General features: G+C 47.4%; 3 protein-coding genes across 3 annotated transcripts; 1 reads left to right on the top strand and 2 right to left on the bottom strand.

Annotated features, from left to right (window-relative positions):
* The first annotated feature begins 1,191 nt into the window (after positions 1-1,191).
* Positions 1,192-8,999, top strand: LOC307237078 (peptidyl-prolyl cis-trans isomerase FKBP10-like). Its single transcript, XM_080009698.1, has 10 exons — positions 1,192-1,415; positions 2,085-2,230; positions 2,855-3,044; positions 3,739-3,884; positions 4,408-4,597; positions 4,856-5,001; positions 5,457-5,658; positions 6,305-6,447; positions 7,832-7,995; positions 8,505-8,999. Exons 1-10 carry the CDS (start codon positions 1,213-1,215, stop codon positions 8,691-8,693), a joined length of 1,719 nt encoding a protein of 572 aa, XP_079865824.1. The 5' UTR covers positions 1,192-1,212; the 3' UTR covers positions 8,694-8,999.
* LOC307237081 (7-methylguanosine phosphate-specific 5'-nucleotidase-like) lies at positions 8,941-15,092 on the bottom strand. The gene is made up of 9 exons (XM_080009701.1): positions 14,971-15,092; positions 14,055-14,153; positions 13,879-13,948; positions 13,730-13,776; positions 13,111-13,196; positions 12,368-12,457; positions 10,535-10,697; positions 10,251-10,451; positions 8,941-10,018 (listed from the first exon to the last, which is right to left on the bottom strand). Exons 1-9 carry the CDS (start codon positions 14,971-14,973, stop codon positions 9,908-9,910), a joined length of 870 nt encoding a protein of 289 aa, XP_079865827.1. The 5' UTR covers positions 14,974-15,092; the 3' UTR covers positions 8,941-9,907.
* A 2,113-nt stretch (positions 15,093-17,205) lies between these two features.
* On the bottom strand, positions 17,206-20,808 carry klhl11 (kelch-like family member 11). Its single transcript, XM_080009967.1, has 2 exons — positions 20,132-20,808; positions 17,206-19,627 (listed from the first exon to the last, which is right to left on the bottom strand). Exons 1-2 carry the CDS (start codon positions 20,665-20,667, stop codon positions 18,043-18,045), a joined length of 2,121 nt encoding a protein of 706 aa, XP_079866093.1. The 5' UTR covers positions 20,668-20,808; the 3' UTR covers positions 17,206-18,042.
* Positions 20,809-21,629: the final 821 nt, after the last annotated feature.

The raw sequence follows: 21,629 nt of genomic DNA, 5'->3' as shown, positions 1-21,629 counted from the left end.
TCTGAATGACGGGCCTATAATAAACTGTTTACATTGTGTTCCATCCAAACGTAGGTTCAACAAATATAAGCTTGTTGATAAAAGTGCAACAATAAAATCCACTTCGTGCGCGAGGCCGAGGTTAAATATTTAGTTAAAAAACAAACAAAAAACCTTTTTCTCCTTTTTCTTTTATCTGTTATTTTTTTCCCCCTTTCTTTGCTGTGGACCCGCAGCGGCCTCGCCGCGGCGCCACAGGGGGGCCGGGGACATCCGCTTGAGAAACCCACGGAGCGCCCGGGCCTGGGTTTCCTCCTCCCGCTCTGCGCGACCTGAGCAGAGAAACACTCCAAACGATTCACAGCGTTTGCCAGGAAAGTCAGGACCAGGGAGGAGAGCTTCTCACGGGGGCTGCTCCTCTGGCTACACGTGTGGGGCTTTGCTTTATTTTTGGGGTTCTTTTATTTTTGGTTTTTATTTGAGAGGCTTGAGTTTTCAGTCCACGAAGGAAACAGACGATTCAACGATTCACTTTTCTCCTCCGTGAAATAAACCAATACGCTCCCAAATATTACACTATATTACAATTTCCATTTAAAATACATAAGACAAATTTAAAAAACAACAAAAACAATCATAATAATAATAATAATAATCATAATAACAATAATAATAACAATAATAAAAATAATAATAATAATAACAACAACAACAACTACAACAACAACAACAACAACTACAACAACAACAACAACAACAACAACAACAACAACAAAAATAATAATAATAATAATAATAATAATAATAATAATAATAATAATAACAATAATAATAATAATAATAACAACAACAATAATAATAATAATAATAATAATAATAATAATAATAACAACAACAACAACAACAACAACAACAACAACAACAACAATAATAATAATAATAATAATAATAATAATAATAATAATAATAAAAGCTTATATCGTCAGTTGGAATGACTTGGGGGACGTGCGCCGCCGCAGACCAGGTCTCCACGCGCGGACTCGGGCCTTTTTACACGTCGTCAGAAATTCCTTCGGGGGGGAAGGAGGGGCCCTGGGAGGGGCCACACCTCCTCTTCGACTCCCCACTTCCACTCCCTCCGTCCCTCCGTCCGGACCTCCGCCGCACTTCGCCTCCTCGGTCCCCCCCCCCCCCCCGCCCCCGCCCCCCCTCCCCTCCGCCCCGCAAGGAGCCATGGACCTGGCTCTCCGCTGGCTCCTGCTCTGCCTCCCGGCGCTGCGCGGCGCGGACCCGGGCCCGGGCGTCCCGCTGGTGGACGTGCTGATCGACCGGTACCACATCCCCAGGGCGTGTCCCAGGGAGGTCCGCACCGAGGACTTTGTCCGGTACCACTTCAACGGAACCTTCCACGCGGACGGAAAGAAGTTCGACTCGAGGTAAAGAGGAGGTGCCCGCGTTGTTTCCTCGGCTTCCTCCTCCAGATACTTCAGGATTGGAACCTTCAGCCCTGGGCCTCCCCCCCGATGCAGACCAGATGCAAAGACTACTTGTCTAGACATATGTGTATTTTGTTTACTTGCATATACATTATGTGTATTTTCTTTACTTGTGTAGACATTATGTGTATTTTCTTTACTTGTCTAGACATATGTGTATTTTGTTTACTTGCATATACATTATGTGTATTTTCTTGTATACACACATAATGCATCTACAAGTAAAGAACATACATTAAATTGTATTGTTGTATTAAATTAATTTTGCATGTTTGTTCTTATACTTACTAACTATTAATGCTATTATTAATGACTAGTGTTAATAAATATTATGAATAATTGTGTGACTATTACTGTAAAGTCGCATGTTGTGTATGAAAGGTACAATACACATTTAGGTTATTATTATTAATGATAATAATGCAGTTTTCTAATATTGTGAAATTATATTTCACGCACCTCTTTTATGCAGTTTTTCCAGCTGTGTTTAATCTCCAGTTGTTGGCACAGCAATGTCCTTCAGGTTCTATAAAGCTCTATATTATCTTACACATGCGGTTCACTGTAGATGGAGACAATACTTTTGTTTGCTCCTCCTCCGTCCTGCAGTCATGACCGGGGCAGCGCCTTCATCAGCCAGGTGGGACTGGGCCGGCTCATCACCGGGATGGACCGGGGGCTGCAGGGCATGTGCGTCAACGAACGCAGAAAAATCACCATCCCACCGCACCTGGCCTACGGGAGCATCGGAACAGGTGGAGCCGACCGCGGGACGTCCTTCATGAAAATCGATACCAGTCAATACCAGTCAAAGGCCTTGTTGTTATTTGATATAAAAGACACTTCTTCTTAAACCAGAGATTGGGAGAAAATGACACGTACGGAAAAATACTGTCATTTGAAATAGATATTTATTCAAATATGGCCAAAGTGAAAGTTAGTTCTCCAAATATAACCTGAGTAAAGGAAAGTTGCTCAACTATGAGTCGCTAGTTACATATAAAGATGGTAACCTACTCTAGATTTTTGGAAAATCTTCAGTGTCTAATTGGCAGCGTATAAATTGTTAATGTACAGTGACGCAAAACATTTACTAGAAGATAAAAAATACGTAAATAAACAATAATAAAAAACATAAAAATGACATAATGATAAACAATAAATGTAAATGTAACGAAGAACAGAAAGTAATCAATTAAACCTAAAACTGAAACAAACAAACAATTAATTTGTTTCGTTGAAAGGAGCAACTTCTCCGAAATTAAATACCAGCCGCAGTGGTAAGTAGATGGCGCCCCCTGTAGGCGGGCTGCCCCGAAACCCAGTTGTCGTTTTGTTCCGCACCAGTAATCGTGTGTTTACTGCCTGTTCTCCACCAGGGGGCGTGATCCCGCCCGACGCGGTGCTGGTGTTCGACGTGCTGCTGCTGGACATGTGGAGCAGCGAGGACCAGGTCCAGACGCGAACCCTCCAAAAAACCCAAAACTGCAAGCGCTCTGTGGCGGCGTCGGATTTTGTGCGCTACCACTACAACGGCACCCTGCTGTGCGGCACGGCCTTCGACACCAGGTGAAACTTGAGCGTCTGCAGTGTTTTCGTGTATCTTATTGTACCCCGGAATCAGACGAGAAGATCAGCGCCGAGATAGCGAGCTAACTGTGTTAGCTCAATACAAGGCTGCAGATGGGATCAGCTAGCCTAGCGCCTGTGAAATTAGGGGAAATTCACCTTCCGGCGTCTCACAAGCTGAGTTATGTAAGCGATACATGGTGTGTGTTGATGGCGAGTCGATACCAATGTCATACCTGTGTCCTCCCAGCGGGTGGTTAAATGGTCAAAGATTCAGTGCCATTATATATGAGACGCATCTTCTAAACCATGTAAAAGGAGTTCTCCAAATAATAACTTGAGTACGAAAGTATTGAGCCAAACAGTTACTGACGTACTAGTTACATATGTAAGACACACATGGTAACATGCTCCAGTTTTGGTGAAACCTCAACATGTGTCTCTTAAATAACTCAGCTTTTGAGGCACTGCAAGGTGTATTTCCCCAAGTTACACAGGAGCTAGGCTAGCTGATCCCATCTGCAGCCATGCGTTGCGCTAACACAGTTAGCACGCCGCCTGTCGCAAGCTCAGTTGCGGACGCAGGGATGAAACCGGTATCGATCTTCTCGTCTGGATCTGGGTGAGCTAATGTGGTATATTTGGAAACCATCAATGTCTCTTTTCTAACGGGTGTTAAACGTGTGTCACGTAGTTATTCGGGGAATAAAACCTACAACGCCTACGTGAGCCAGGGCGACCTGATCGAGGGGCTGGACCAGGGCCTGCTGGGCATGTGTGTGGGGGAGAGACGCCTCATCATCGTCCCTCCCTTCCTGGCCTACGGAGAGAAGGGCTACGGTACCCGCTGCTCGCACCACCCGCAGCTACGCATACATCTGGTTGGCAGGGGGGCAAAGGGGAATTTGAGTTTCTCCAAAACTTGGAGTTTGTGGCTGCGGGAGGCTTTGGACATACTGCATACGAGACAAGGCACACCAGAGTGACGAGGCTCAAAAAAAAGGAAAACCAAAGAGATGCGAGCCAGGAAATTATATTGAGTCATGATGAGGAGTTATTCATCATTATAATACTCACTTCTGATTGGTCAAGAGGCGATCAGCGATGGGTTATTTGTGAATAATGAGCGTGATCGGCCGCGGGCAACCACTTCAAACACTTCAAGACTCAATGTATTCATAATTGCCTGAACGGGTAATCAAATGGCATAAAAGAAAACTTTACACAAGTCATTTTATTTCTTATTTTTGAAATGTTGAAAAGCATCCATAAATGTTACATGGGGACGTGTTTTCCGTTGGGGTCGAAAAAGGTGGCCCAATAATTATCAGTCGATAATATCAACGACGGACCCCTCCCCCAGGCTCCCTGGTCCCTCCCCAGGCCACGCTGGTGTACGAGGTGGTGCTGGTGGACGTGTTCAACCCCAAAGACGACCTGGTGGTGGAGGCGCTGGAGCTGCCCGAGGACTGCGGCCGCACGATCAAGAAGGGGGACTACATCCGGTACCACTACAACGGAACCTTCCAGGACGGCACCACCTTCGACTCCAGGTGCCGACGGAACGAAAAAAAAAAACAAAAAAAAATTAAAAAGACAGAGTTCCGAAGTTTCAGCATCGCCATCTACTGGCAGAACCGTGTCACTGCAGTCCATTTATTAATTGGAAAGCTCCATTTCCCCAAAAACTGAGATTATGAAATAGTTTTCACGCTAACACTACCACACCGTCACCTATTTATGTAGTTATAGTATGATGATGACAATGATCACCGATGATGTCGACCCTCATTTTGACCTTTGACCTCCAGCTACCAGCGTAACAGCACCTACAACACCTACGTGGGCATGGGCTACGTGATTGCGGGCGTGGACAGGGCGCTGGAGGGCCTGTGCATGGGCCAGAGGAGCAGGGTCACCATCCCCCCCCACCTGGCGTACGGAGAGAACGGAGTCGGTAAAAAACTGGAGCGACGCCATGTCGCTATGGAGACAAACTGTTTAAGTCAATAATGATAACAAAGTGGGGAGAATACGAATAGATAAAAGGAAATGGCAATATGCAATAAATCAAATGAATTTGCTTGTAAATTGGCGTCTTGGAATAAAAGACTAACAATAAACAATTGAAAAAAAAAAACTATTAACACAAATATTACTTAGAAAAATTACAAACAAGAACAATTTGATAATATACCTAAAAATAAACAGTAAAAAAAATAAACATAATCAATAAATGTAACTTAAGAAATTAACAAAAAAACACAAATAATACCCCCAAAAAATTAACAAAGCAGAAATGACAAAAAAAACAACAGTAAAATAACATGCGAAACAACAGCATTTGGCAATATACACAAAATGTGGCAATCGAACCTGCACGTCTCCCCCACCGCCCACCCCCTCCCGCAGGAGACCTGATCCCCGGCTCGGCCGTGCTGGTCTTCCACATCCTGGTGGTGGACTTCCACAACCCCGAGGACGCCGTGGAGATCCGGGTGACCCACAGGCCGGCGGCGTGCGAGGGCGGCGCCGGCGAGACCAGCGAGGTGGACGACCTGATCCAGTACCGCTACAACTGCTCCCTGATGGACGGCACGCTGCTCTACTCCTCGTGAGCGCCCCCCGCCCCCCCCTGCTGTGCACGCCGCCACACTGCATGTCTCCCGCGGTGACTAGCTCCATTCGTTTGGACATTCCTTATTGGGTCAGCGGTAGGATCAACCCTCATTTTTACCGATCCGAGCATCATTTCTGCATGAAACTGTCAAAACGGACAAAATGATTGGAAATGTATCTGCACCCTTCAGTATACAACCATCTGATCCACAGCCATTGTTTGTCCTTGCAAATTACGTAACCAAAGCGATGCTATCAAAACTTCCTTGCTGATGTTATTCTATGCTGACTGTATGTAAACAAACCAAACTAACAACCGAGGATCCTGCAATGGGGGCGTATAAAACCGTCCAGCACCTTCCTGCGAAAGCTGAAGCCGAGGCAGAAATATGAATTTCAGCATCTGCTCTAAAACAACAACAAAAAAAACCCCCATAGTAGTGAGTGAGTATAGTTTTTGTGTGTATCCTCTCGTCGCAATTTTGGAGAAAAGCCCATGCAAATTCAATCATTTTTTGACACGGTAATCCACAAACAAAAACCCTTAAGATCCCGGTCGGGGCTGCTCCGAAGTCTGTCTGGAATGACAGACGCTTTTATGCCGGAGCTCTCGCCGCTCACCTCTGCTTCCCCCCGCCCAGGGACGACTACGACGTGGCCCCCGTGACGACGCTGGGGGCCAACAAGGTGATCCAGGGCCTGGACCAGGGGCTGACGGGCATGTGCGTGGGGGAGAAGAGGGAGGTGGTGGTCCCCCCCCACTGGGGACACGGCGAGGAGGGAGGTGAGGACGCAGGGAGGGAGGGAGGGAGGGAGGAAGCCCTGTTCTGTTTGTCCCGAGGGTTTGAATCCAACATTTAGCGTTTTCTCCTCAGCTGTGCTGTGAAAACATTTCCAATCCCACTTTAAATACATGAATGATGGAAACCAGCTCTTGTGTTGCAAGATCAAAAAGGGCGCACTGATTCACCAAGAATGTTCGCCAGAAAAGCAGCTCCCACAGAACAAGTGTAACGCGGAACGCGGTGATGAAAGGTTCGACTCTTTCTTTGGAGATTCGGTTCTTGACACGTCGTAAAAAAAAGAGCCGTCGAATTTGCCCGACTCTTGGTCGGTTTCGGTGAAGTTGGCGTGACGCGCCGGGGAACTTCCTGAACGAGGCAGAAGAGTCGGATCGCCGCCGGGCTGCGAACCGAACCCTCACCGGAATCACTGAATTCGGTCGTGTTGGGACTTCAGTGATGGGTGGGCTTGCAAATCAGATCCCTTTTATGAATCGACCAGGCCATTGAGCCAAAGTAACAATAAATATGGAGCAGAATACCCTTCGGTGTTGGAGGACTTGGGTGTGTTTAAAAAAACGCCCGGAGACCAGGGCTGAGCTGGAAGGCGACGCCCGGCGACACCGTAGCCGTCCAGCCAAGCTCTGTACGACTCAGTAGCTTGAAGAGAAAAGTCGTTGGATGACGTCTTTGGTGGTTGGGACTTGAGGGTTCGATGCCGGGTGAGCTTTCGAAGGCCGGCAAGGCGAGGCGTGTGTTTAAAAGTTCCCAGCGACCGGGGCGGAGCGTGACGGTCACCCGGTGGCATGACGGTGTTGTAACCGTGCGCCCGAGACGCGGGTGGCCGGTTTCACTCTCTCTGTCCCTGTAGCGGGATCGCAGCAACAACAGGCGCTGTTAATCGCGCGCTTGTGATGCCTGGCTCAAAAGCTCACCCAACATCGAACTCCAAAGTTCTCAACCAACGACTTACCACTTTGAGCCACTGAGTCTTATCATTCCATTAAAGTAACAGGACTCTGATTGACGGAACCCATCACGCCGCCAGTCCCTCTTCACGCTTTGCCCCGGTCTCCAGGGGGTGTTTTAAACACTCCCTGGAAGGAGCCTTCCACAGGCTCTCCCGGCATCTAACGGCTCCATCTAAATAGTTCCTTGTGTTTACCAGGCATGCTCGCAGGGGCCTCCCGTTGGTCCTGCTTGCATAACTAACTACTACTGGGCCATAACAACAAGCACCGCTCTACATGTTTGCGGTGTTTTCTTTGGTTCACGGGGTAGTGGTTTAGTGCCGTGGCAGTGAAAAAAGTTTGGAGGCGCTGGACGAGTGTTGGATTGGAGATGGTTCAATGCGGGCGCTTCCCATCCTCTGCTTCTCCTGTGCAGCCAAGGGAGTTCCCCGGAGCGCCGTGCTCTTCTTCCAGCTGGAGCTGCTGGAGCTAAAGAAGGGCACCCCCGAGGGATACATGTTCGTGTGGCTCGGCGACGGGCCCAACCCCCTCTTCCCCGCCATGGACCTCGACGGAGACGACCAGGTGCCGCTGGAGGAGGTAAGGCAGCCGGCCGGGGCAACCCGAGGTCCTGGGGCGACCTCTGCAGCTCCACGTGGAACGTTTTGACTGCGTAGGCCAAAACACCGCCTGGGCACCGCAAGCCCAAGGTCGTTACCACGTCTCCGTGGAGGTGATTTCATCGTTGGATTTAAAATAAATAAATAGAAAAAGAAGGAAACAGACTGAATCGCACTCGGCGGAGAGATAAGTTTCTCAAAATAAATGTTTGTAGACGAGCGTGTTCCCGGCCGAAACCGAGTGGAAAATATATTTTTATAAATAAGGGATCAAATGCAAATAAATCCAAAATTCACCAGAAGACTCTTGGAAGGTTTGCATGATGTCGCTTGCTTTAGCGTCTCCTCGCTGCATTATGTGGTACTGCACCTTACTGATGCTCCGAGTCACTGGCACCGTGTGAGGATTACACCAAATATGAGAGACGTCTCTAATTTTACCTTACAAGGAAGAGCTTTCACAGCAGCACTTCCTGTCCCGCTTTGCAGTTCTCAGCCTTCATCAGGCTCCAGGTCAGAGAGGGGAAAGGCCGCCTGCACCCGGGGATGGAGGCCGACTACATCATCAAGGACATGTTCGATAACCAGGACCGAAACAAAGACGGAAAGATCGAGGCGGACGAGCTGCGGCTAAAGGCAGACGAGGAAGAGCCGGAGAGCCCACGGGAAGAGCTGTGAACGGGGAACTCTTTTTCTTTTAGGCCCCGTGCCTTTTGGTTTGGCGAGATGTTTTTACAACTTAAAAAAAAAAAAAAAAAAATAGGTAAATTCTCACAGTCAGCATTTCAGGAAGGATTTTAAAATGTGAAATAAGACGATAATAATAAGGGCCACTCTGTAGTGAGATGACACAAATTTACATTTTACTACCTGAACAACCGTTGGGCCGGGCCCAAAAACAGCCACTGCTTCAGCAGACCATGTCTGTTGTGCAATAGAAGAAATGTTTATTATTGTAATAAGTATAACATAATAAACAGTTTTATATATATTAAAAAAAAACAAAACAATAATCTTGACATTTTTCCTCCACATACAGATTTGAACCATGAATACAATTGTGATAATTGGCACAGGCGAGGGTTCAATTTAGGACACATTTAGTATTAAATGTGAGGGTCAAACTGTTACGGAACCATATTTGATTGAAAGAGTCGAAGCACTGGTACAAGTAAGAAAAAGCAAAATAAACCCATTCTAGTTTGCATATGAATAACATTCTTAGTGGTAGCAAATGCAAGTAACGTAAAATGAGGTTTCAATCTCCGTTAGAACCTGATTCAACGACTTAACGTTGAGAAACATTTCCACACAAAACTACAGTGTTAATATTAAAAGTAATGAAGTGATGGATTTAAACAGTCGGACATTTGGGGTTCCGAGGAGCATAACCCCCGACTTGAGAAACAGTTTGACGAGCGGTTCACAGATCCTGGAACCAGCAGAGTGTTGGCGTTTCGAACCACGTGACGGGCACAGGTTTCTGGTTCCGCCGCTGGATGGTGCCGCGACACTGGCAAAACTGCGCTCGACGTTAACTCGACAAGTTCAGAAGAAAGTACATAAACTGACCTTCCAGTTCAACGTGCCACCTTTCCCTTTTTCCTTGTGTTACACGGGAGACATTTAGCGGCGTCTGGTAAAAATCAAAAAGTAAGAAATCCGAGCCCCACCACAGGAAAACATCACACCCAGCCTCTCCTGAAACAGCAGCTGGAAAAACAATATCAATAATATCCTCGAACCGGAACTAGGTACAGTCACAACTTTTTTTTTTTGTTTGTTAAGTAAAAATTAAAATTGTATAAAAAGGCGTTATGATAGTTGCTTCCCATGGAAATGGTCGTCAGGAGGTCTGTCAGATGCAGGGCGGCTGGGGGCCTTCTCCCCCGTTACTGGGGCCCCATCAGGAAGTGCAGGATGGCGTTGGGGACCTCCAAGGTCTCGTCCTTCAGCAGCACGATGTCATAGGAGTTAAGGTAGGACTCCATCCGCTCCTCCATCTGCGAGGGGGAAACAAGGAAAAAAAAACAAACACCCAAATTATTAATAAATAAATAAGGGATTTAATTGATCCAAATGGGAACGACCGAAGCATGGATAAAATATACATGAAAACTGTCTTCCTATTGTGTCCATGTTTATAGGTTTACTTCTTTGTAACTGACAGCGGTTGAAGCACCGTGTCTAGATAGGTTCTATACAAAGAAAGAGGCTTTTTACCCGAGCACTCACCTTGTCGTTGAGGAACCCAACCTTGAGGATGTTGCAGAGGTCGTGGACGCCGTCGGCCATGGTGAGGTCGCCCAGCGAGTCTCCCAGCAGCAGCACGTTGGGACGCGTCCGCAGCTCCTGGAAGTGTCCCGTGTTGAGCAGTGCCCCCTCGCGCTTGTTGTAGGTGTGGATCAGCTCGCCCTTGAAGGCCGTCAGCGTTCCCTGTGAGGGGAAGGAGGACAGAACCTCAGCACACAACGGCCACATTCCTCCTCCTCCTCCTCCTCCTCCCCCTCAACACTCACAGTCTCGTCAAAGTCCATGTAGTTGGAGAAGACCTGGACGTTGGTGTGGAAGACGCCAGCTTGGCGGATCACCTCCTCCAGGATATCTCCGATCCCAGCGGAGAAGATGAGGAGCGGCACGCTGTGCTGCTCGAGCAGGTCGAAGAACGGCCGGTAGTCCTCCCTGCGGGGCGGGGCGAGGAGGACATCAGCAGAGGTTGATTGAGTTCTACTCCCACAACAATGTCATTACTGCGATTTAGAGGATTTTAAACTACACTGCTCAAAAAAATAAAGGGAACACATTCATTACAATGTAACTCCAAGTCAATCACACTTCTGGGATATCAAACTGTCCAGTTAGGAAGCAACACTGATTGTGAAGCCATTTAACCTGCTGTTGTGCAAATAGAACATAAAACAGGTGGAAATGAGAGGCAATGAGCACGACAACCCCTATAAAGGAATAGTTCTGCAGGTGGTGGCCACAGACCATTTCCCTGTCCTCATCTTTTCTGGCTGATTTTTGGTCACTTTTGCATTTTGCCAGCGCCCTCACCACTAGAGGTAGCATGAGGCGGTGTCTGCAACCCACAGAAGTTGATCAGGGGCTGCAGCTCATCCAGGATGGCACATCAACGAGCACTGTGGCAAGAAGGTTTGCTGTGTTGGAGGACAACAACCCAGCAGCAGGACCGCTATCTGCTCCTTTGTGCAAGGAGGAACAGGAAATGACCTCAACAAAATGCAGGCCAATCCAGCAGGCCACTAATATGTTTCTGCTCAAACTGTCAGAAACAGACTCCATGAGGGTGGTATGAGGGCCCGACGTCCACAAGTGGAGCCTGTGCTCACAGCCCAACACCGTGCAACCTGATTGACATTTGCCAGAGAACACCAGGATTGGCAGAGTCGCCATTGACGCCCTGTGCTCTTCGGGGGTGAAGGCAGGTTCACACTGAGCACATGTGACAGACGTGACAGAGTCTGGGGACGCCGTGGAGAACGTTCTGCTGCCTGCAACATCCTCCAGCATGACTGGTTTGGCGGTGGGTCAGTGATGGTCTAGGGAGGCATATCCTTGGAGGGCCGCACAGACCTCCATGTGCTAGCCAGAGGTACCCTGACTGCCATCAGGTACCGGGATGAGATCCTCAGACCAATTGTCAGACCATATGCTGGTGCAGTGGGCCCTGGGTTCCATCTGATGCATGACAATGCTCGGCCTCATGTGGCTGGAGTGCGTCAGCAGTTCCCGCATGACGAAGGCATTGATGCTATGGACTGGCCTGCCCGTTCCCCAAACCTGAATCCAATCGTGCACCTATGGGACGCCACGTCGCACCACAGACTGTCCAGAGTTGAGTGATGCCCTGATCCAGGTCTGGGAGGAGATCCCTCAGGAGAACATCCGTCGCCTCATCAGGAGCATGCCCGGACGTTGTAGGGAGTGCATACAGGCACGTGGAGGCCACACACACTACTGAGCCTCATTTTTAATTGTCTTGAGGAATTTCCACAGAAGGTGGATCAGCCTGTGATCTGATTTTTCCACTTTTATTTTGAGTATCATTCTGAATCCAGACCTCCATGGGTTAATGATTTTGATTTCCATTGATCATTCTTATGTTATTTTGTTCTCAACGCCTTCCACTATGTAATGAATAAAGATTTTCAACTGGAATATTTCATTCATCGAGATCTAGGATGTGTTGTTTAAGTGTTCCCTTTATTTTTTTGAGCAGTGTATTTAAAAGCCATCTCCAGTAGTGTTTTTTTTTTTTTTTTTAAACCAAGAATAAAAATAAACTAAAATAAACTTCCAAATGTGGAAGGACTGGATCCTGCTCTCACCTCAACATGGCGTTGGACTCTCGCACCACCGCCGCCAAAAGATCCTTCTTGATCTTCTGCTGCACGAGAAGCTTATGAGCCGTCGTCCACCTGGGAGAGAGAAAATAAAAATAAAAATCACAGGTCCAGGAGCAAAAACAAGAACTGCCGGGAGGAAGAATAAAAGCGATATGTGACAGGAATGCTGTACTTATTGCAAGACTTTATCTATTTACAACACAAACACACTAGGATTGACACCTCATCAGAAACCCTTTATTTCACTGAGTAGGTTTTTAAATACGAGGAATTTGCTGTAGCACAGATTGGTGCATTGGACAGTTTGTATTAAAAAAAAAAGAAAAAAAAAGATAAAACAGCCAAATTTTCCCATTTAATGTGTTTAATCATTCCCTCCGATTTATTTTCATTTTGTATTTAACCAACGACTGATTGATTTTTCCTTTACGATTCATATTACTTGATTTACTTGATCGATGGTGTTTGCCTCATTGATTGCTACTGAAGGATTGATTGAAATATTATTGGATGGGTGTGATGCTGGTTTGATTAACTTGAGCATGATTCAGGTATAACTGACATCGTTGATTGGGTTTGTATTGATAACTCACAGGGTGCTTTGTTATGCAGCGATCGAATCAAGAACACTGGTCTCAGCGTTCTTGATTCGATCAGTTCATCATTTCCTAATAAGATACAATCATCGAAAACCACATTGAACCTGAGAGAAGAACTGAACGCACCACTCCACCATGAGGGGGAGCTTCTCCTCCACTGAGCGTGAGGAGTCGATCTCGATGGGGTAGAACTTGTTCATCAGCTCCTTCAGCTGAGGAGACAGAATCACTTAGCTCAACGTCGTTTACGCACCCGGGAGATTTCAACCGCAGCCGCGGCGATTACAGCGCGGCATCACTTTAATCATTGCTTAATTCACTCACTTTAAACTAAGGAAGAAATAAAATAATGTAGATCGGTATTTATTCACAGTATGATCCATAAACACTAGAAAACATGTTCCAAAAATAACAACACCATCAAATTTGCTCAACATCTGTGACTGAGCAGGACAGACAGTTATTACATCATCACCCGACGGCAATTATCTCAGTTGATCACAATCATTTTTGTAAAATCGTTAATTCTCCAATCATGTTTCCATCCAACTTCTGTGAGACATTTGAGCCAACATTAAAAATGTGACAGTGAAAAGAACCAACACTTGGGTTGAGGGAAATTTAGAGACAATTTTTTTATATATTTCAAAATTCTTGGCGTTCCTTTCGCAAGTAGAGTGGCATAAAATGAACAGAAAATACAATTCAGTTGCAATTATTTGTACAACAATTACATCCCACATACCTGCACTCTACATTCATCGGTGACGAGTTTGCTGTCCTCCAGAATATCTGCGAATCAAGAGAACACATTTCTAAAATATTAGAGCCGGATTTGGTCACCTTCTGCACGACTAAACATCCCTTATTCCCTTTTAAACCGTTGGGACTTACTGTGGCACGTAGGGGACCGCTTCCCCTTGTGCTCAAATCTTGTCAGAGTCATGTCGAAGTCCGAAATCACCTGGTTTGAGAAAGAAACACACGTTATATGTTATATATTATATTAGACGCCACATTACGCATGCGGTGCAGAGAGAGAAGCAACGCCCCGGGGCTGCGTACTGGACCTGCATGGTGTTGGAGCCAGCTTTCTGCATGGCCTGAAGCACATTCTCCACCCTGTTGCGATCCTTCATGTGCACGGAGGCGTTGGACAGCGCTGCAATCTACACGGGGAGAGGCACGGAAAGACAAGCGTCATAATAACAGAGAACGCATTATTGCAAATCAAGTCTGAACACGAGCTGATCATACACGGCTGGGAGGACCCAAACAGGTTACGGTCAACACCATTCCAGCTTCTTAAATGTGAATATTTCCTGGTTTCTTTTGTCCCGTTTGACAGTTAACTGAATGGCTTCGGGTTGTTTAAAAAAAAAAAAAAACATTCGACATTTTCCAGCATTTTCAGATTCCAGCTTCTTAAATGTGAATAGTTTCTGGTTTCTTTAGTCCTGTTTGACCGTCAACTGAATAGCTCCGGGTTGTTAAAAAAGAACAACAAAGCATTTGGGAACGTCGCCTTGGGCTTCGAAAAACGGTGGTCGACATTTTCCCAGCATTTTCCTGGAAAAAACAACTAATCGATTAATCGGGAAAATAACCGACAGATGAATCGATAATGAAAACAATCGTCGGTTGCAGCTCTAATCGTGTTTTCCCCGCCCTGGTACACAGAACACGTACACGGACAGAATTTAATTGGCAAATGTATGCAAATTTGCACAGCTTCCCTCTTTTGAGTGTGCGTTGTTGATGCAGAGGCTTGTTGTTAATGTTTACGTTTATTCGAACCCTTTCCCGATTGATTCCACATCGCCATCGCCATGTATAATCCACCTGTTACCTGTCCAACGGGCTGACGTACTGTCGCCGCCAAACGAGCACCGGTTCCCGCAGAGCATCCTGCGACTCAACCGCAAACGGCGCGAACAGCCGGCCCCAGCCGCCTGACACGACGCATTTCAGGACACGCTCGCTCACCATTTTCGCGGTGAAACCGGCGCCGCAGACGACACACGGCGGCAGCTCAGTGGACGTCGACTCCAACCCCGGCGACCTGCAGAACTGGATAGCGGGTCGTGTGCAACTTGGAAATTCCGCCGGATTCCACAAGACGCTCGAGAGAAGGGTTCCGCGCTGCAGTCCCGCCCCTCCCTCATTAAAACACACCTGGACGGGGGGGAAATACAAGCTTTGCTTTTGTTCTTCGAAAATGTTTTTACACACACACACACACACACACACACACACACACACACACACACACTTTTACAGTGTAAATGTGCTTTCTTGTATATCGAGTTAGAACGACTATGTTCTACGCAGGCACAGTCGCTCACTCTACAGCAGAGAATGTGAGGTGTAACGTGTGATTTCCTCCGGATTGACAACAAGCGGTAGGGAGCTAAGGTTCCTAGCGTCCTTAGTTCCCCCCTCATTTAAACCGGCTGGAGACCGGCGGCGCAACCTCCAGGTTCAGACCGTTTTCCCTTTTAGAAGAAACAGTCTTTATTTGTCAAACAACACACCACACTACAACACATGCTTGCACACACACACACATGCACATGCTTTGATGGTGGCCGGTGAAATGGTTCCTCTGCATTTGACCCATCCTGGCTTGTCCTTCCTCCGGGGGCACAGCCAGGAGCAGTGGGCAGCGTACGTGGACGCGCCCGGGGACCAGGTGATAAGTGTCCATCGCTGGTCAGACGATGATGGGTGCATGTTTTTCCAGGGGGGTCCTTACTGACGTGAGGGGGAGGAAACCCCATGTGAGCACGGGGAGAACATGCAATCTCCACACAGAAAGGCTCCTATTTGGGAGATAACCCCCGGTATTTTGACTTCATCTGGATTTAATTTTTTATTTTTTTGTCCTGTTTTGGCAGAACCCAGAAGAGGTGCAACTAATGAATTAAACCACCCTGCCTCCGTACATGGCTGTTGGAGCCAAAACATATAAATACAAACATATTTTTCTTCACCTCAAAACGCCAGCCTCTATCACAAACCTATTTTTTGTTCATTTGTCCAAGCCCTGTTTCAAGCCTTGTTTCCTTTGGATTTTTTTTATTTTTTTTTATTATTCGCCAATGTAACATTTATCATTACTTTTCGTAAATGTTTTCCTAAACAAAATCACCTCTGATTTTGGTCAGTCCAATGCTCTGCACAGACATATTAGTACGTTTACTCATTAAGGACAGATCCGCCGCCATTTGACTTGTAAAAAGGACTTTAATTGCAAGTGATGACATTAGCATTTCTTACATCCAATATAAGGACACAATGATCAATCACATGCAACGGAAAATGTATAGCTTAGTTCATTTAGTATCTTGTGCCATTTATGCAATTTAAGTTGTTCAAAGAGTTGAAATGACTCATTTCTGCATTCTCCAACCATATGGTGTTAAGGAGCTGTTAGGATAGAGCCTTCTATAGGAATACTTGAGTACCTTTGCATGAAATTCACAATATCTTCCTATTTTGTAGAGCATCTCTGAAAAATGTACTCCTCACTCAGTCTTCTATTTTTATTTTTTTTAATCCAACAACCAAGGAGCAAAATTAAAAAAAGGCAAAAGAAACAAACCAAAAAGAACGTTAATAATCTTAATTCAACAATTTATTTCAAGTGGATAGGTGCCAATAAACATTAAAGGTGATTAGGAAGATCAAAACTGATTGGCCGGAAGTTCGATTAAATAAATATTTTCCAAAATACAATCATTTTGTCTTAAGCAAAACAATAACTGTAAGGAAAGTCGACGCTGAAACAGCAGCTGACTTTCACCTACAATTCTGTAAGACATCACGTACAAAAGTGCACTACTCGATAAACTCCTTCCATCTCATTTCATCTTTTCTTTCTCTGTCTTTCTTGAACTCACAGGAATGGAACGACCATTGGGCTGGCAAAGTGCAAAGTAAGGAATGATCGATGCATTGCCCAATATGGAACATAATAACAATAATAAATGTAAAATATATTTAGGTCAGGGCATTAAACATAAAAAAGTGAATTTAAGTAGTTGGAGATATAGATATATATATATGTGTGTGTGGGTGTGTGTACACACACATATATATATAATATATATATGTGCGCACACACACACACACACACACACACACACACACACACACACACACACACACACACACACACACACACACACACACACACACACACACACACACACACCCTTTGTTCCTCATCCAGTAAATACAAATACTTCTGATCATTTCCACCCTTTAGGAAACTGGAATAAAATGGTTGTACATCACACAAGCAACAGAGATAAGAGGTATACTTTTACATACTCCATAAAGCTTTTGCAGGGAGGCTGCAGTCGGAAAGCAGAATTATTAGCGTCTAGTTTTTAGCATAAAGAACCTTTTTCTTTTACACCGAATTCGGGTTGAGGCGATGTGGAAGCAGCGGAACCTTTTAAAACGATGCAACCTTGATAAAAAAAAAACAAACAAACAAAAGTATCACTAGTGAATCTAACGCTTTGGACAGTTAGACTGACGTTTTACTCGCACAATGAGATTGTCACAGTGTCACAATGGAATGTGTCCCTGTTACGCTGGCCGCACTGAATGGGTCGAATTGAGGAATGTGGATGTTGCTGTTCCCTGTACGCACAGCAAATAAAGGAATGTAAAATATCCATATGAATGTTGACATATAAAGCTATATACTATGTATGTACAAACTGATGAGCTTCCTCTTTGCCCGCATGTTGTGCAGAGGCCGTCGGTCACGGTATAACACTCTTATTCACATGTTTACAATCGGCAAGTCCACTCCCGGGTGCACGCATGCACACAGGCACGCACACACACACACACACTCACTCAGTCACACACCTCACGGCTGTTAACACACAGCATAGCCTACGAGCTGATGGCACAAAGTTCAAAGTGGATGACGCTGCAGCCTGCGATGGAGGGATTAACGACAGGGACAGCCACGGAACGAGCCCGACGGAGCGTCCTGAAGGAAAGATGGATGGAACTCCCGACTCCTCGCTCTGGGACTCAGCACTCGATCTGGGACTGCAGCTGCCGGCGCAGGGTGAGCGTGCGCCGGTGTAGCTGCTGCATCTGCTGCATGCGGTCGCGCTGGCGGGCCAGGTTCTGGGGCATGGGGTAGCGCTGGCAGCCGTACAGGAAGCGGTAGGGGATGCGGACGTGGCACGCCGTGGCGCGGCAACGCGGCTGGGGCATCGGGGGCAGCAGCATCCAGCGCTTCCTCTCGGCGCAGTAGCGGTACGCCTCCTTGCGGTACTGCTTGTCCACGTCGTCGCTGTTCTTCCAGCCGCCGATGATGAACACGTCCTCGTCGAAGTGGCAGATGGCGGCGCCCTCGATACTGGTCACCTCGGGCGGCAGGCTCTCCAGGATCTCGTCGGAGATGCGAGCGCTGATCTTCTGCTTGGCCGCCTCGTCGCGCACCGCGTAGCTCTTGGGGCAGCAGGACGCCGTGTGGTAGAAGTTGGTGGAGGCCACCGCCATCTGGAAGACGCAGTAGTTGTCGATGAGGGGCAGCGAGTCCACGTCCTGCCACTGGCGGCTGTCGGTGTCGTAGCGCGTGGTCACCGTCTTCAGCCCGTCCTCGTTGTCTGTGTCGACCGGCGTGCGCGCCGTGACGTACACGTAGCGGTCCTCCACGCTCACCGCCTTCACGTCGCGCAGGATCTTGGGCGCCGACTCCAGGTTGTGCCACTTGTCCTGCTCGGGCTCGTAGATGCTGACGTCCTTGAAGCCGGGGCTGAAGTTGCCGTGGCCGCCGATGCTGTACAGGATGTCCTTGATGCAGGTGAGGCCGAACGAGTGCTTGCGGGTGGTCAGGTTGCTCACCTGCTCCCAGGTGTTGCGGTTGGGGTTGTAGCGCTCCACCGTCTTAGCGAAGCCCGGCTCCATCGAGCCAGCCACGTAGACGTGTGACTCGGTGGCGGCGATGGCGTGTCCGTCCAGGTGGTTGTGGATGTGCGGCAGGTTGACCCAGCGGTCCTCGTAGATGAAGTAGCCCACGCACTCGCTCAGGTAGTCGCCGCCCTCCGAGACCCCGCCCACCACCATGATCACGTCCATGTTCTGGCCGAAGCGGGGCTGGAACGACGCCATGTGCGACGACCAGAACTCCATGTCGGCCGACTTGAGGTTCTCGAAGCGGATGGCGTGGCCCTCCACGGCCTCCGACACCAGCCGCATGCAGGCCTCGTTGGCGGCCACCAGGCGCTCGCTCTTCACCACTCGGGTCAGGTAGGTGGGCTTGATCTGGGGCAGCCGCAGGAGGCGGAAGAGCTCCTCGAAGTACCGCCCCCGCTCCTCCAGGTTCTTCTGCACCCACTTGACAACCGCCTCGAACAGCACCTCCTCCGAGTCCACGGTGATCTCGGCGTCCGACAGCCAGTCGCGGACCAGGTGGAAGGGCAGCGTGTAGAACTCCTCGTCCTGGATGACCTTATGGAAGTTGCGGCGGATCATGTCGGCCGCCCGCAGAGCCAGCTGGTCCAGCGTGTACATGTGGGCCAGGCTGTGCACGGCCACGCAGTTGGTCAGACTCAGCTTCTTCTTGAGGAACTCGCCACAGAAGTCCTTCAGCTGCAGCAGCAGGAACCTGCGGGAGGTAAGAAGAGCATTTCCAAGATGTATTACTTCACCGCTTATTGCTTCATTGCAATTCATCCTCGCAATTCTACCAATTCTAACTATTTCAGGTCAAGATTATTCATTATTTATTCAAAGGGCTTCACCAGCTTCACATTCTGCATAGAAATCAACAGCGGGAAGTCTTTAGGCGCCTGAGGACAACTCTAGATCTAGAGCCAATGCCTTGCTCAGGGGCATTGGGCAGGCGTGTGGTAACCCTCACGGACATCGTGGGGAGAACAAGGAGAGTCCAAACAGAAGGATCCACGACGGGGGAGGGCGCAGCAGTGCTCACTGCTGAGCCACCGTCTAAGAGCTTCTCCACCCGAACGTGTGTGAGGCTGACCAGACGACACCGATATGGTCACCATCATGTGTTTTTTGGTGAACCACAAATGCATAAGGACCGGGACAGGCCCCACACCCGCACACCCAGCACCCGCACACCCTGCACCCAAGCGGGGAATCGCACCTGTCGGCCAGCTCCAGTACTTCGTGCACATTGCAGGTGCTGACGCGGATCTCTCCGGTGTACATGTACTGGATCACGCCCTCCACCGTCTCCGGGTCCGGCCCCAGTTCGGAGCTCCACTCCTTCATCTCCACCCGGCCGGACAGGGACTCGGAGAACTGTCCCCCCAGCAAGGGGGTGAAGTAGTCGGTGGCCGCCGCCAGCACGGAGCGGTGCGCGGAGAACTCGCAGCTCTGGACGGCGGCGGCGCCGCCGCCTCCTCCGCCGCCGCCTCCTCCCCCGGTGCCGCTGCTGAACGCCAGCGTCACGTCGCAGAACAAGCCCTGCTTCCGCTGCTCGTTCTGCCGGCGGGAGAGCTCCGAGCAGTGGGAGGACGAGGTGAAGTCCTCGGCCTCTTCCGTGTCCCCGTCCCCGGCGAGGGCACTGGGCGTGCTGGTGCCCGGGCCGCTGCCGCTGCCGCTGCTGCCGCTGCAGCCGCTGCTGCTGCTGCTGCTGCCCCGTGCGGAGTCGTCTGGGTTGGGCGCCGCGGCCGCCATCTCCTCCTTCCTTTACCGGGGGAGTTAAGGGGGAACCGTCGTGGAAGTGGCGGCGGAGAGGACGCTGCGTACGCGGACACGCACACACACGCACACACACACACTAACGCAGAGCTACGGAGTCAAAACATGGAGCGGAGCGACGAGTCGGTTCCGCATTGGAGACAGGAACTCGGTTGCAATGACACTTCCGGCCCCTTTTGGGGAAAAATAAATAAATAAATACATTTTAAAAACCGAATAAAATATATATAAATACAATAAACCTCAGTCCGACGGAAGAGGATAGTACAAATAAATAAAGCGTTCATAAATCAATATATTTTAGGTAGATCAATAAATCCATAATTTAATGTATCAGGAAATCAATGATTGCTCAATCAGACCAATCACGAAGAACCAATTTTTACAATTATTATTATTGAAATTATTATTATTATTATTATTATTATTATTACTAGAATAATATCATTTATAATAATAATAATAATTCTTATTATTATTACTTATTATTATTATTATTATTATTATTATTAGAATAATATAATTAATAATTGTTATTATTATTTTTATTATTATTATTATTATTATTAATAATAATAATAATAAGAAGAAGAAGAAGAAGAAGAAGAAGAACTATTGATAATATAATGAGAATAATAATAACAATAATAATGCTAATAAATATAATTAATACGAATTATCACCGTCAGCATTATAGCAATAATGCTAATAATTATAATTATTATATAATACATGGTTTATAAATAAATCACAAAAAAAAGGTTCATGTAAGAATAACCTATCATTTATCTATCTAATAATAGTCCATACATCCCTTCTCTGTTCCTTAAAGGGGACCGCTTATGCTCCTTTTCAACTAAGTATTAACAAGTATTTATGGATCTCTGACGTTGCCAAAACCTGTTTTTTAAATTTCTCGCTGAAAATACCGCTCAGAA

The sequence above is a fragment of the Zeus faber genome, assembly GCF_960531495.2.
Source record: "Zeus faber genome assembly, chromosome: 11".
Classification (NCBI taxonomy): domain Eukaryota; kingdom Metazoa; phylum Chordata; class Actinopteri; order Zeiformes; family Zeidae; genus Zeus; species Zeus faber.
This window is presented reverse-complemented; position numbering and strand designations above follow the sequence as displayed.

Coding starts and splice junctions, on each gene's coding strand:
- LOC307237078 (XM_080009698.1), top strand. CDS start 1,213: ATGGACCTGGCTCTCCGCTGGCTCCTGCTCTGCCTCCCGGCGCTGCGC. Junction 2,231..2,854: donor CTACGGGAGCATCGGAACAG/GTGGAGCCGACC, acceptor GTTCTCCACCAG/GGGGCGTGATCCCGCCCGAC. Junction 7,996..8,504: donor ACCAGGTGCCGCTGGAGGAG/GTAAGGCAGCCG, acceptor CCCGCTTTGCAG/TTCTCAGCCTTCATCAGGCT.
- LOC307237081 (XM_080009701.1), bottom strand. Junction 13,949..14,054: donor CTGGCTCCAACACCATGCAG/GTCCAGTACGCA, acceptor TTCTCAAACCAG/GTGATTTCGGACTTCGACAT. Junction 13,777..13,878: donor GCGGTCCCCTACGTGCCACA/GTAAGTCCCAAC, acceptor CTTGATTCGCAG/ATATTCTGGAGGACAGCAAA.
- klhl11 (XM_080009967.1), bottom strand. CDS start 20,667: ATGGCGGCCGCGGCGCCCAACCCAGACGACTCCGCACGGGGCAGCAGC. Junction 19,628..20,131: donor GTACTGGAGCTGGCCGACAG/GTGCGATTCCCC, acceptor TACCTCCCGCAG/GTTCCTGCTGCTGCAGCTGA.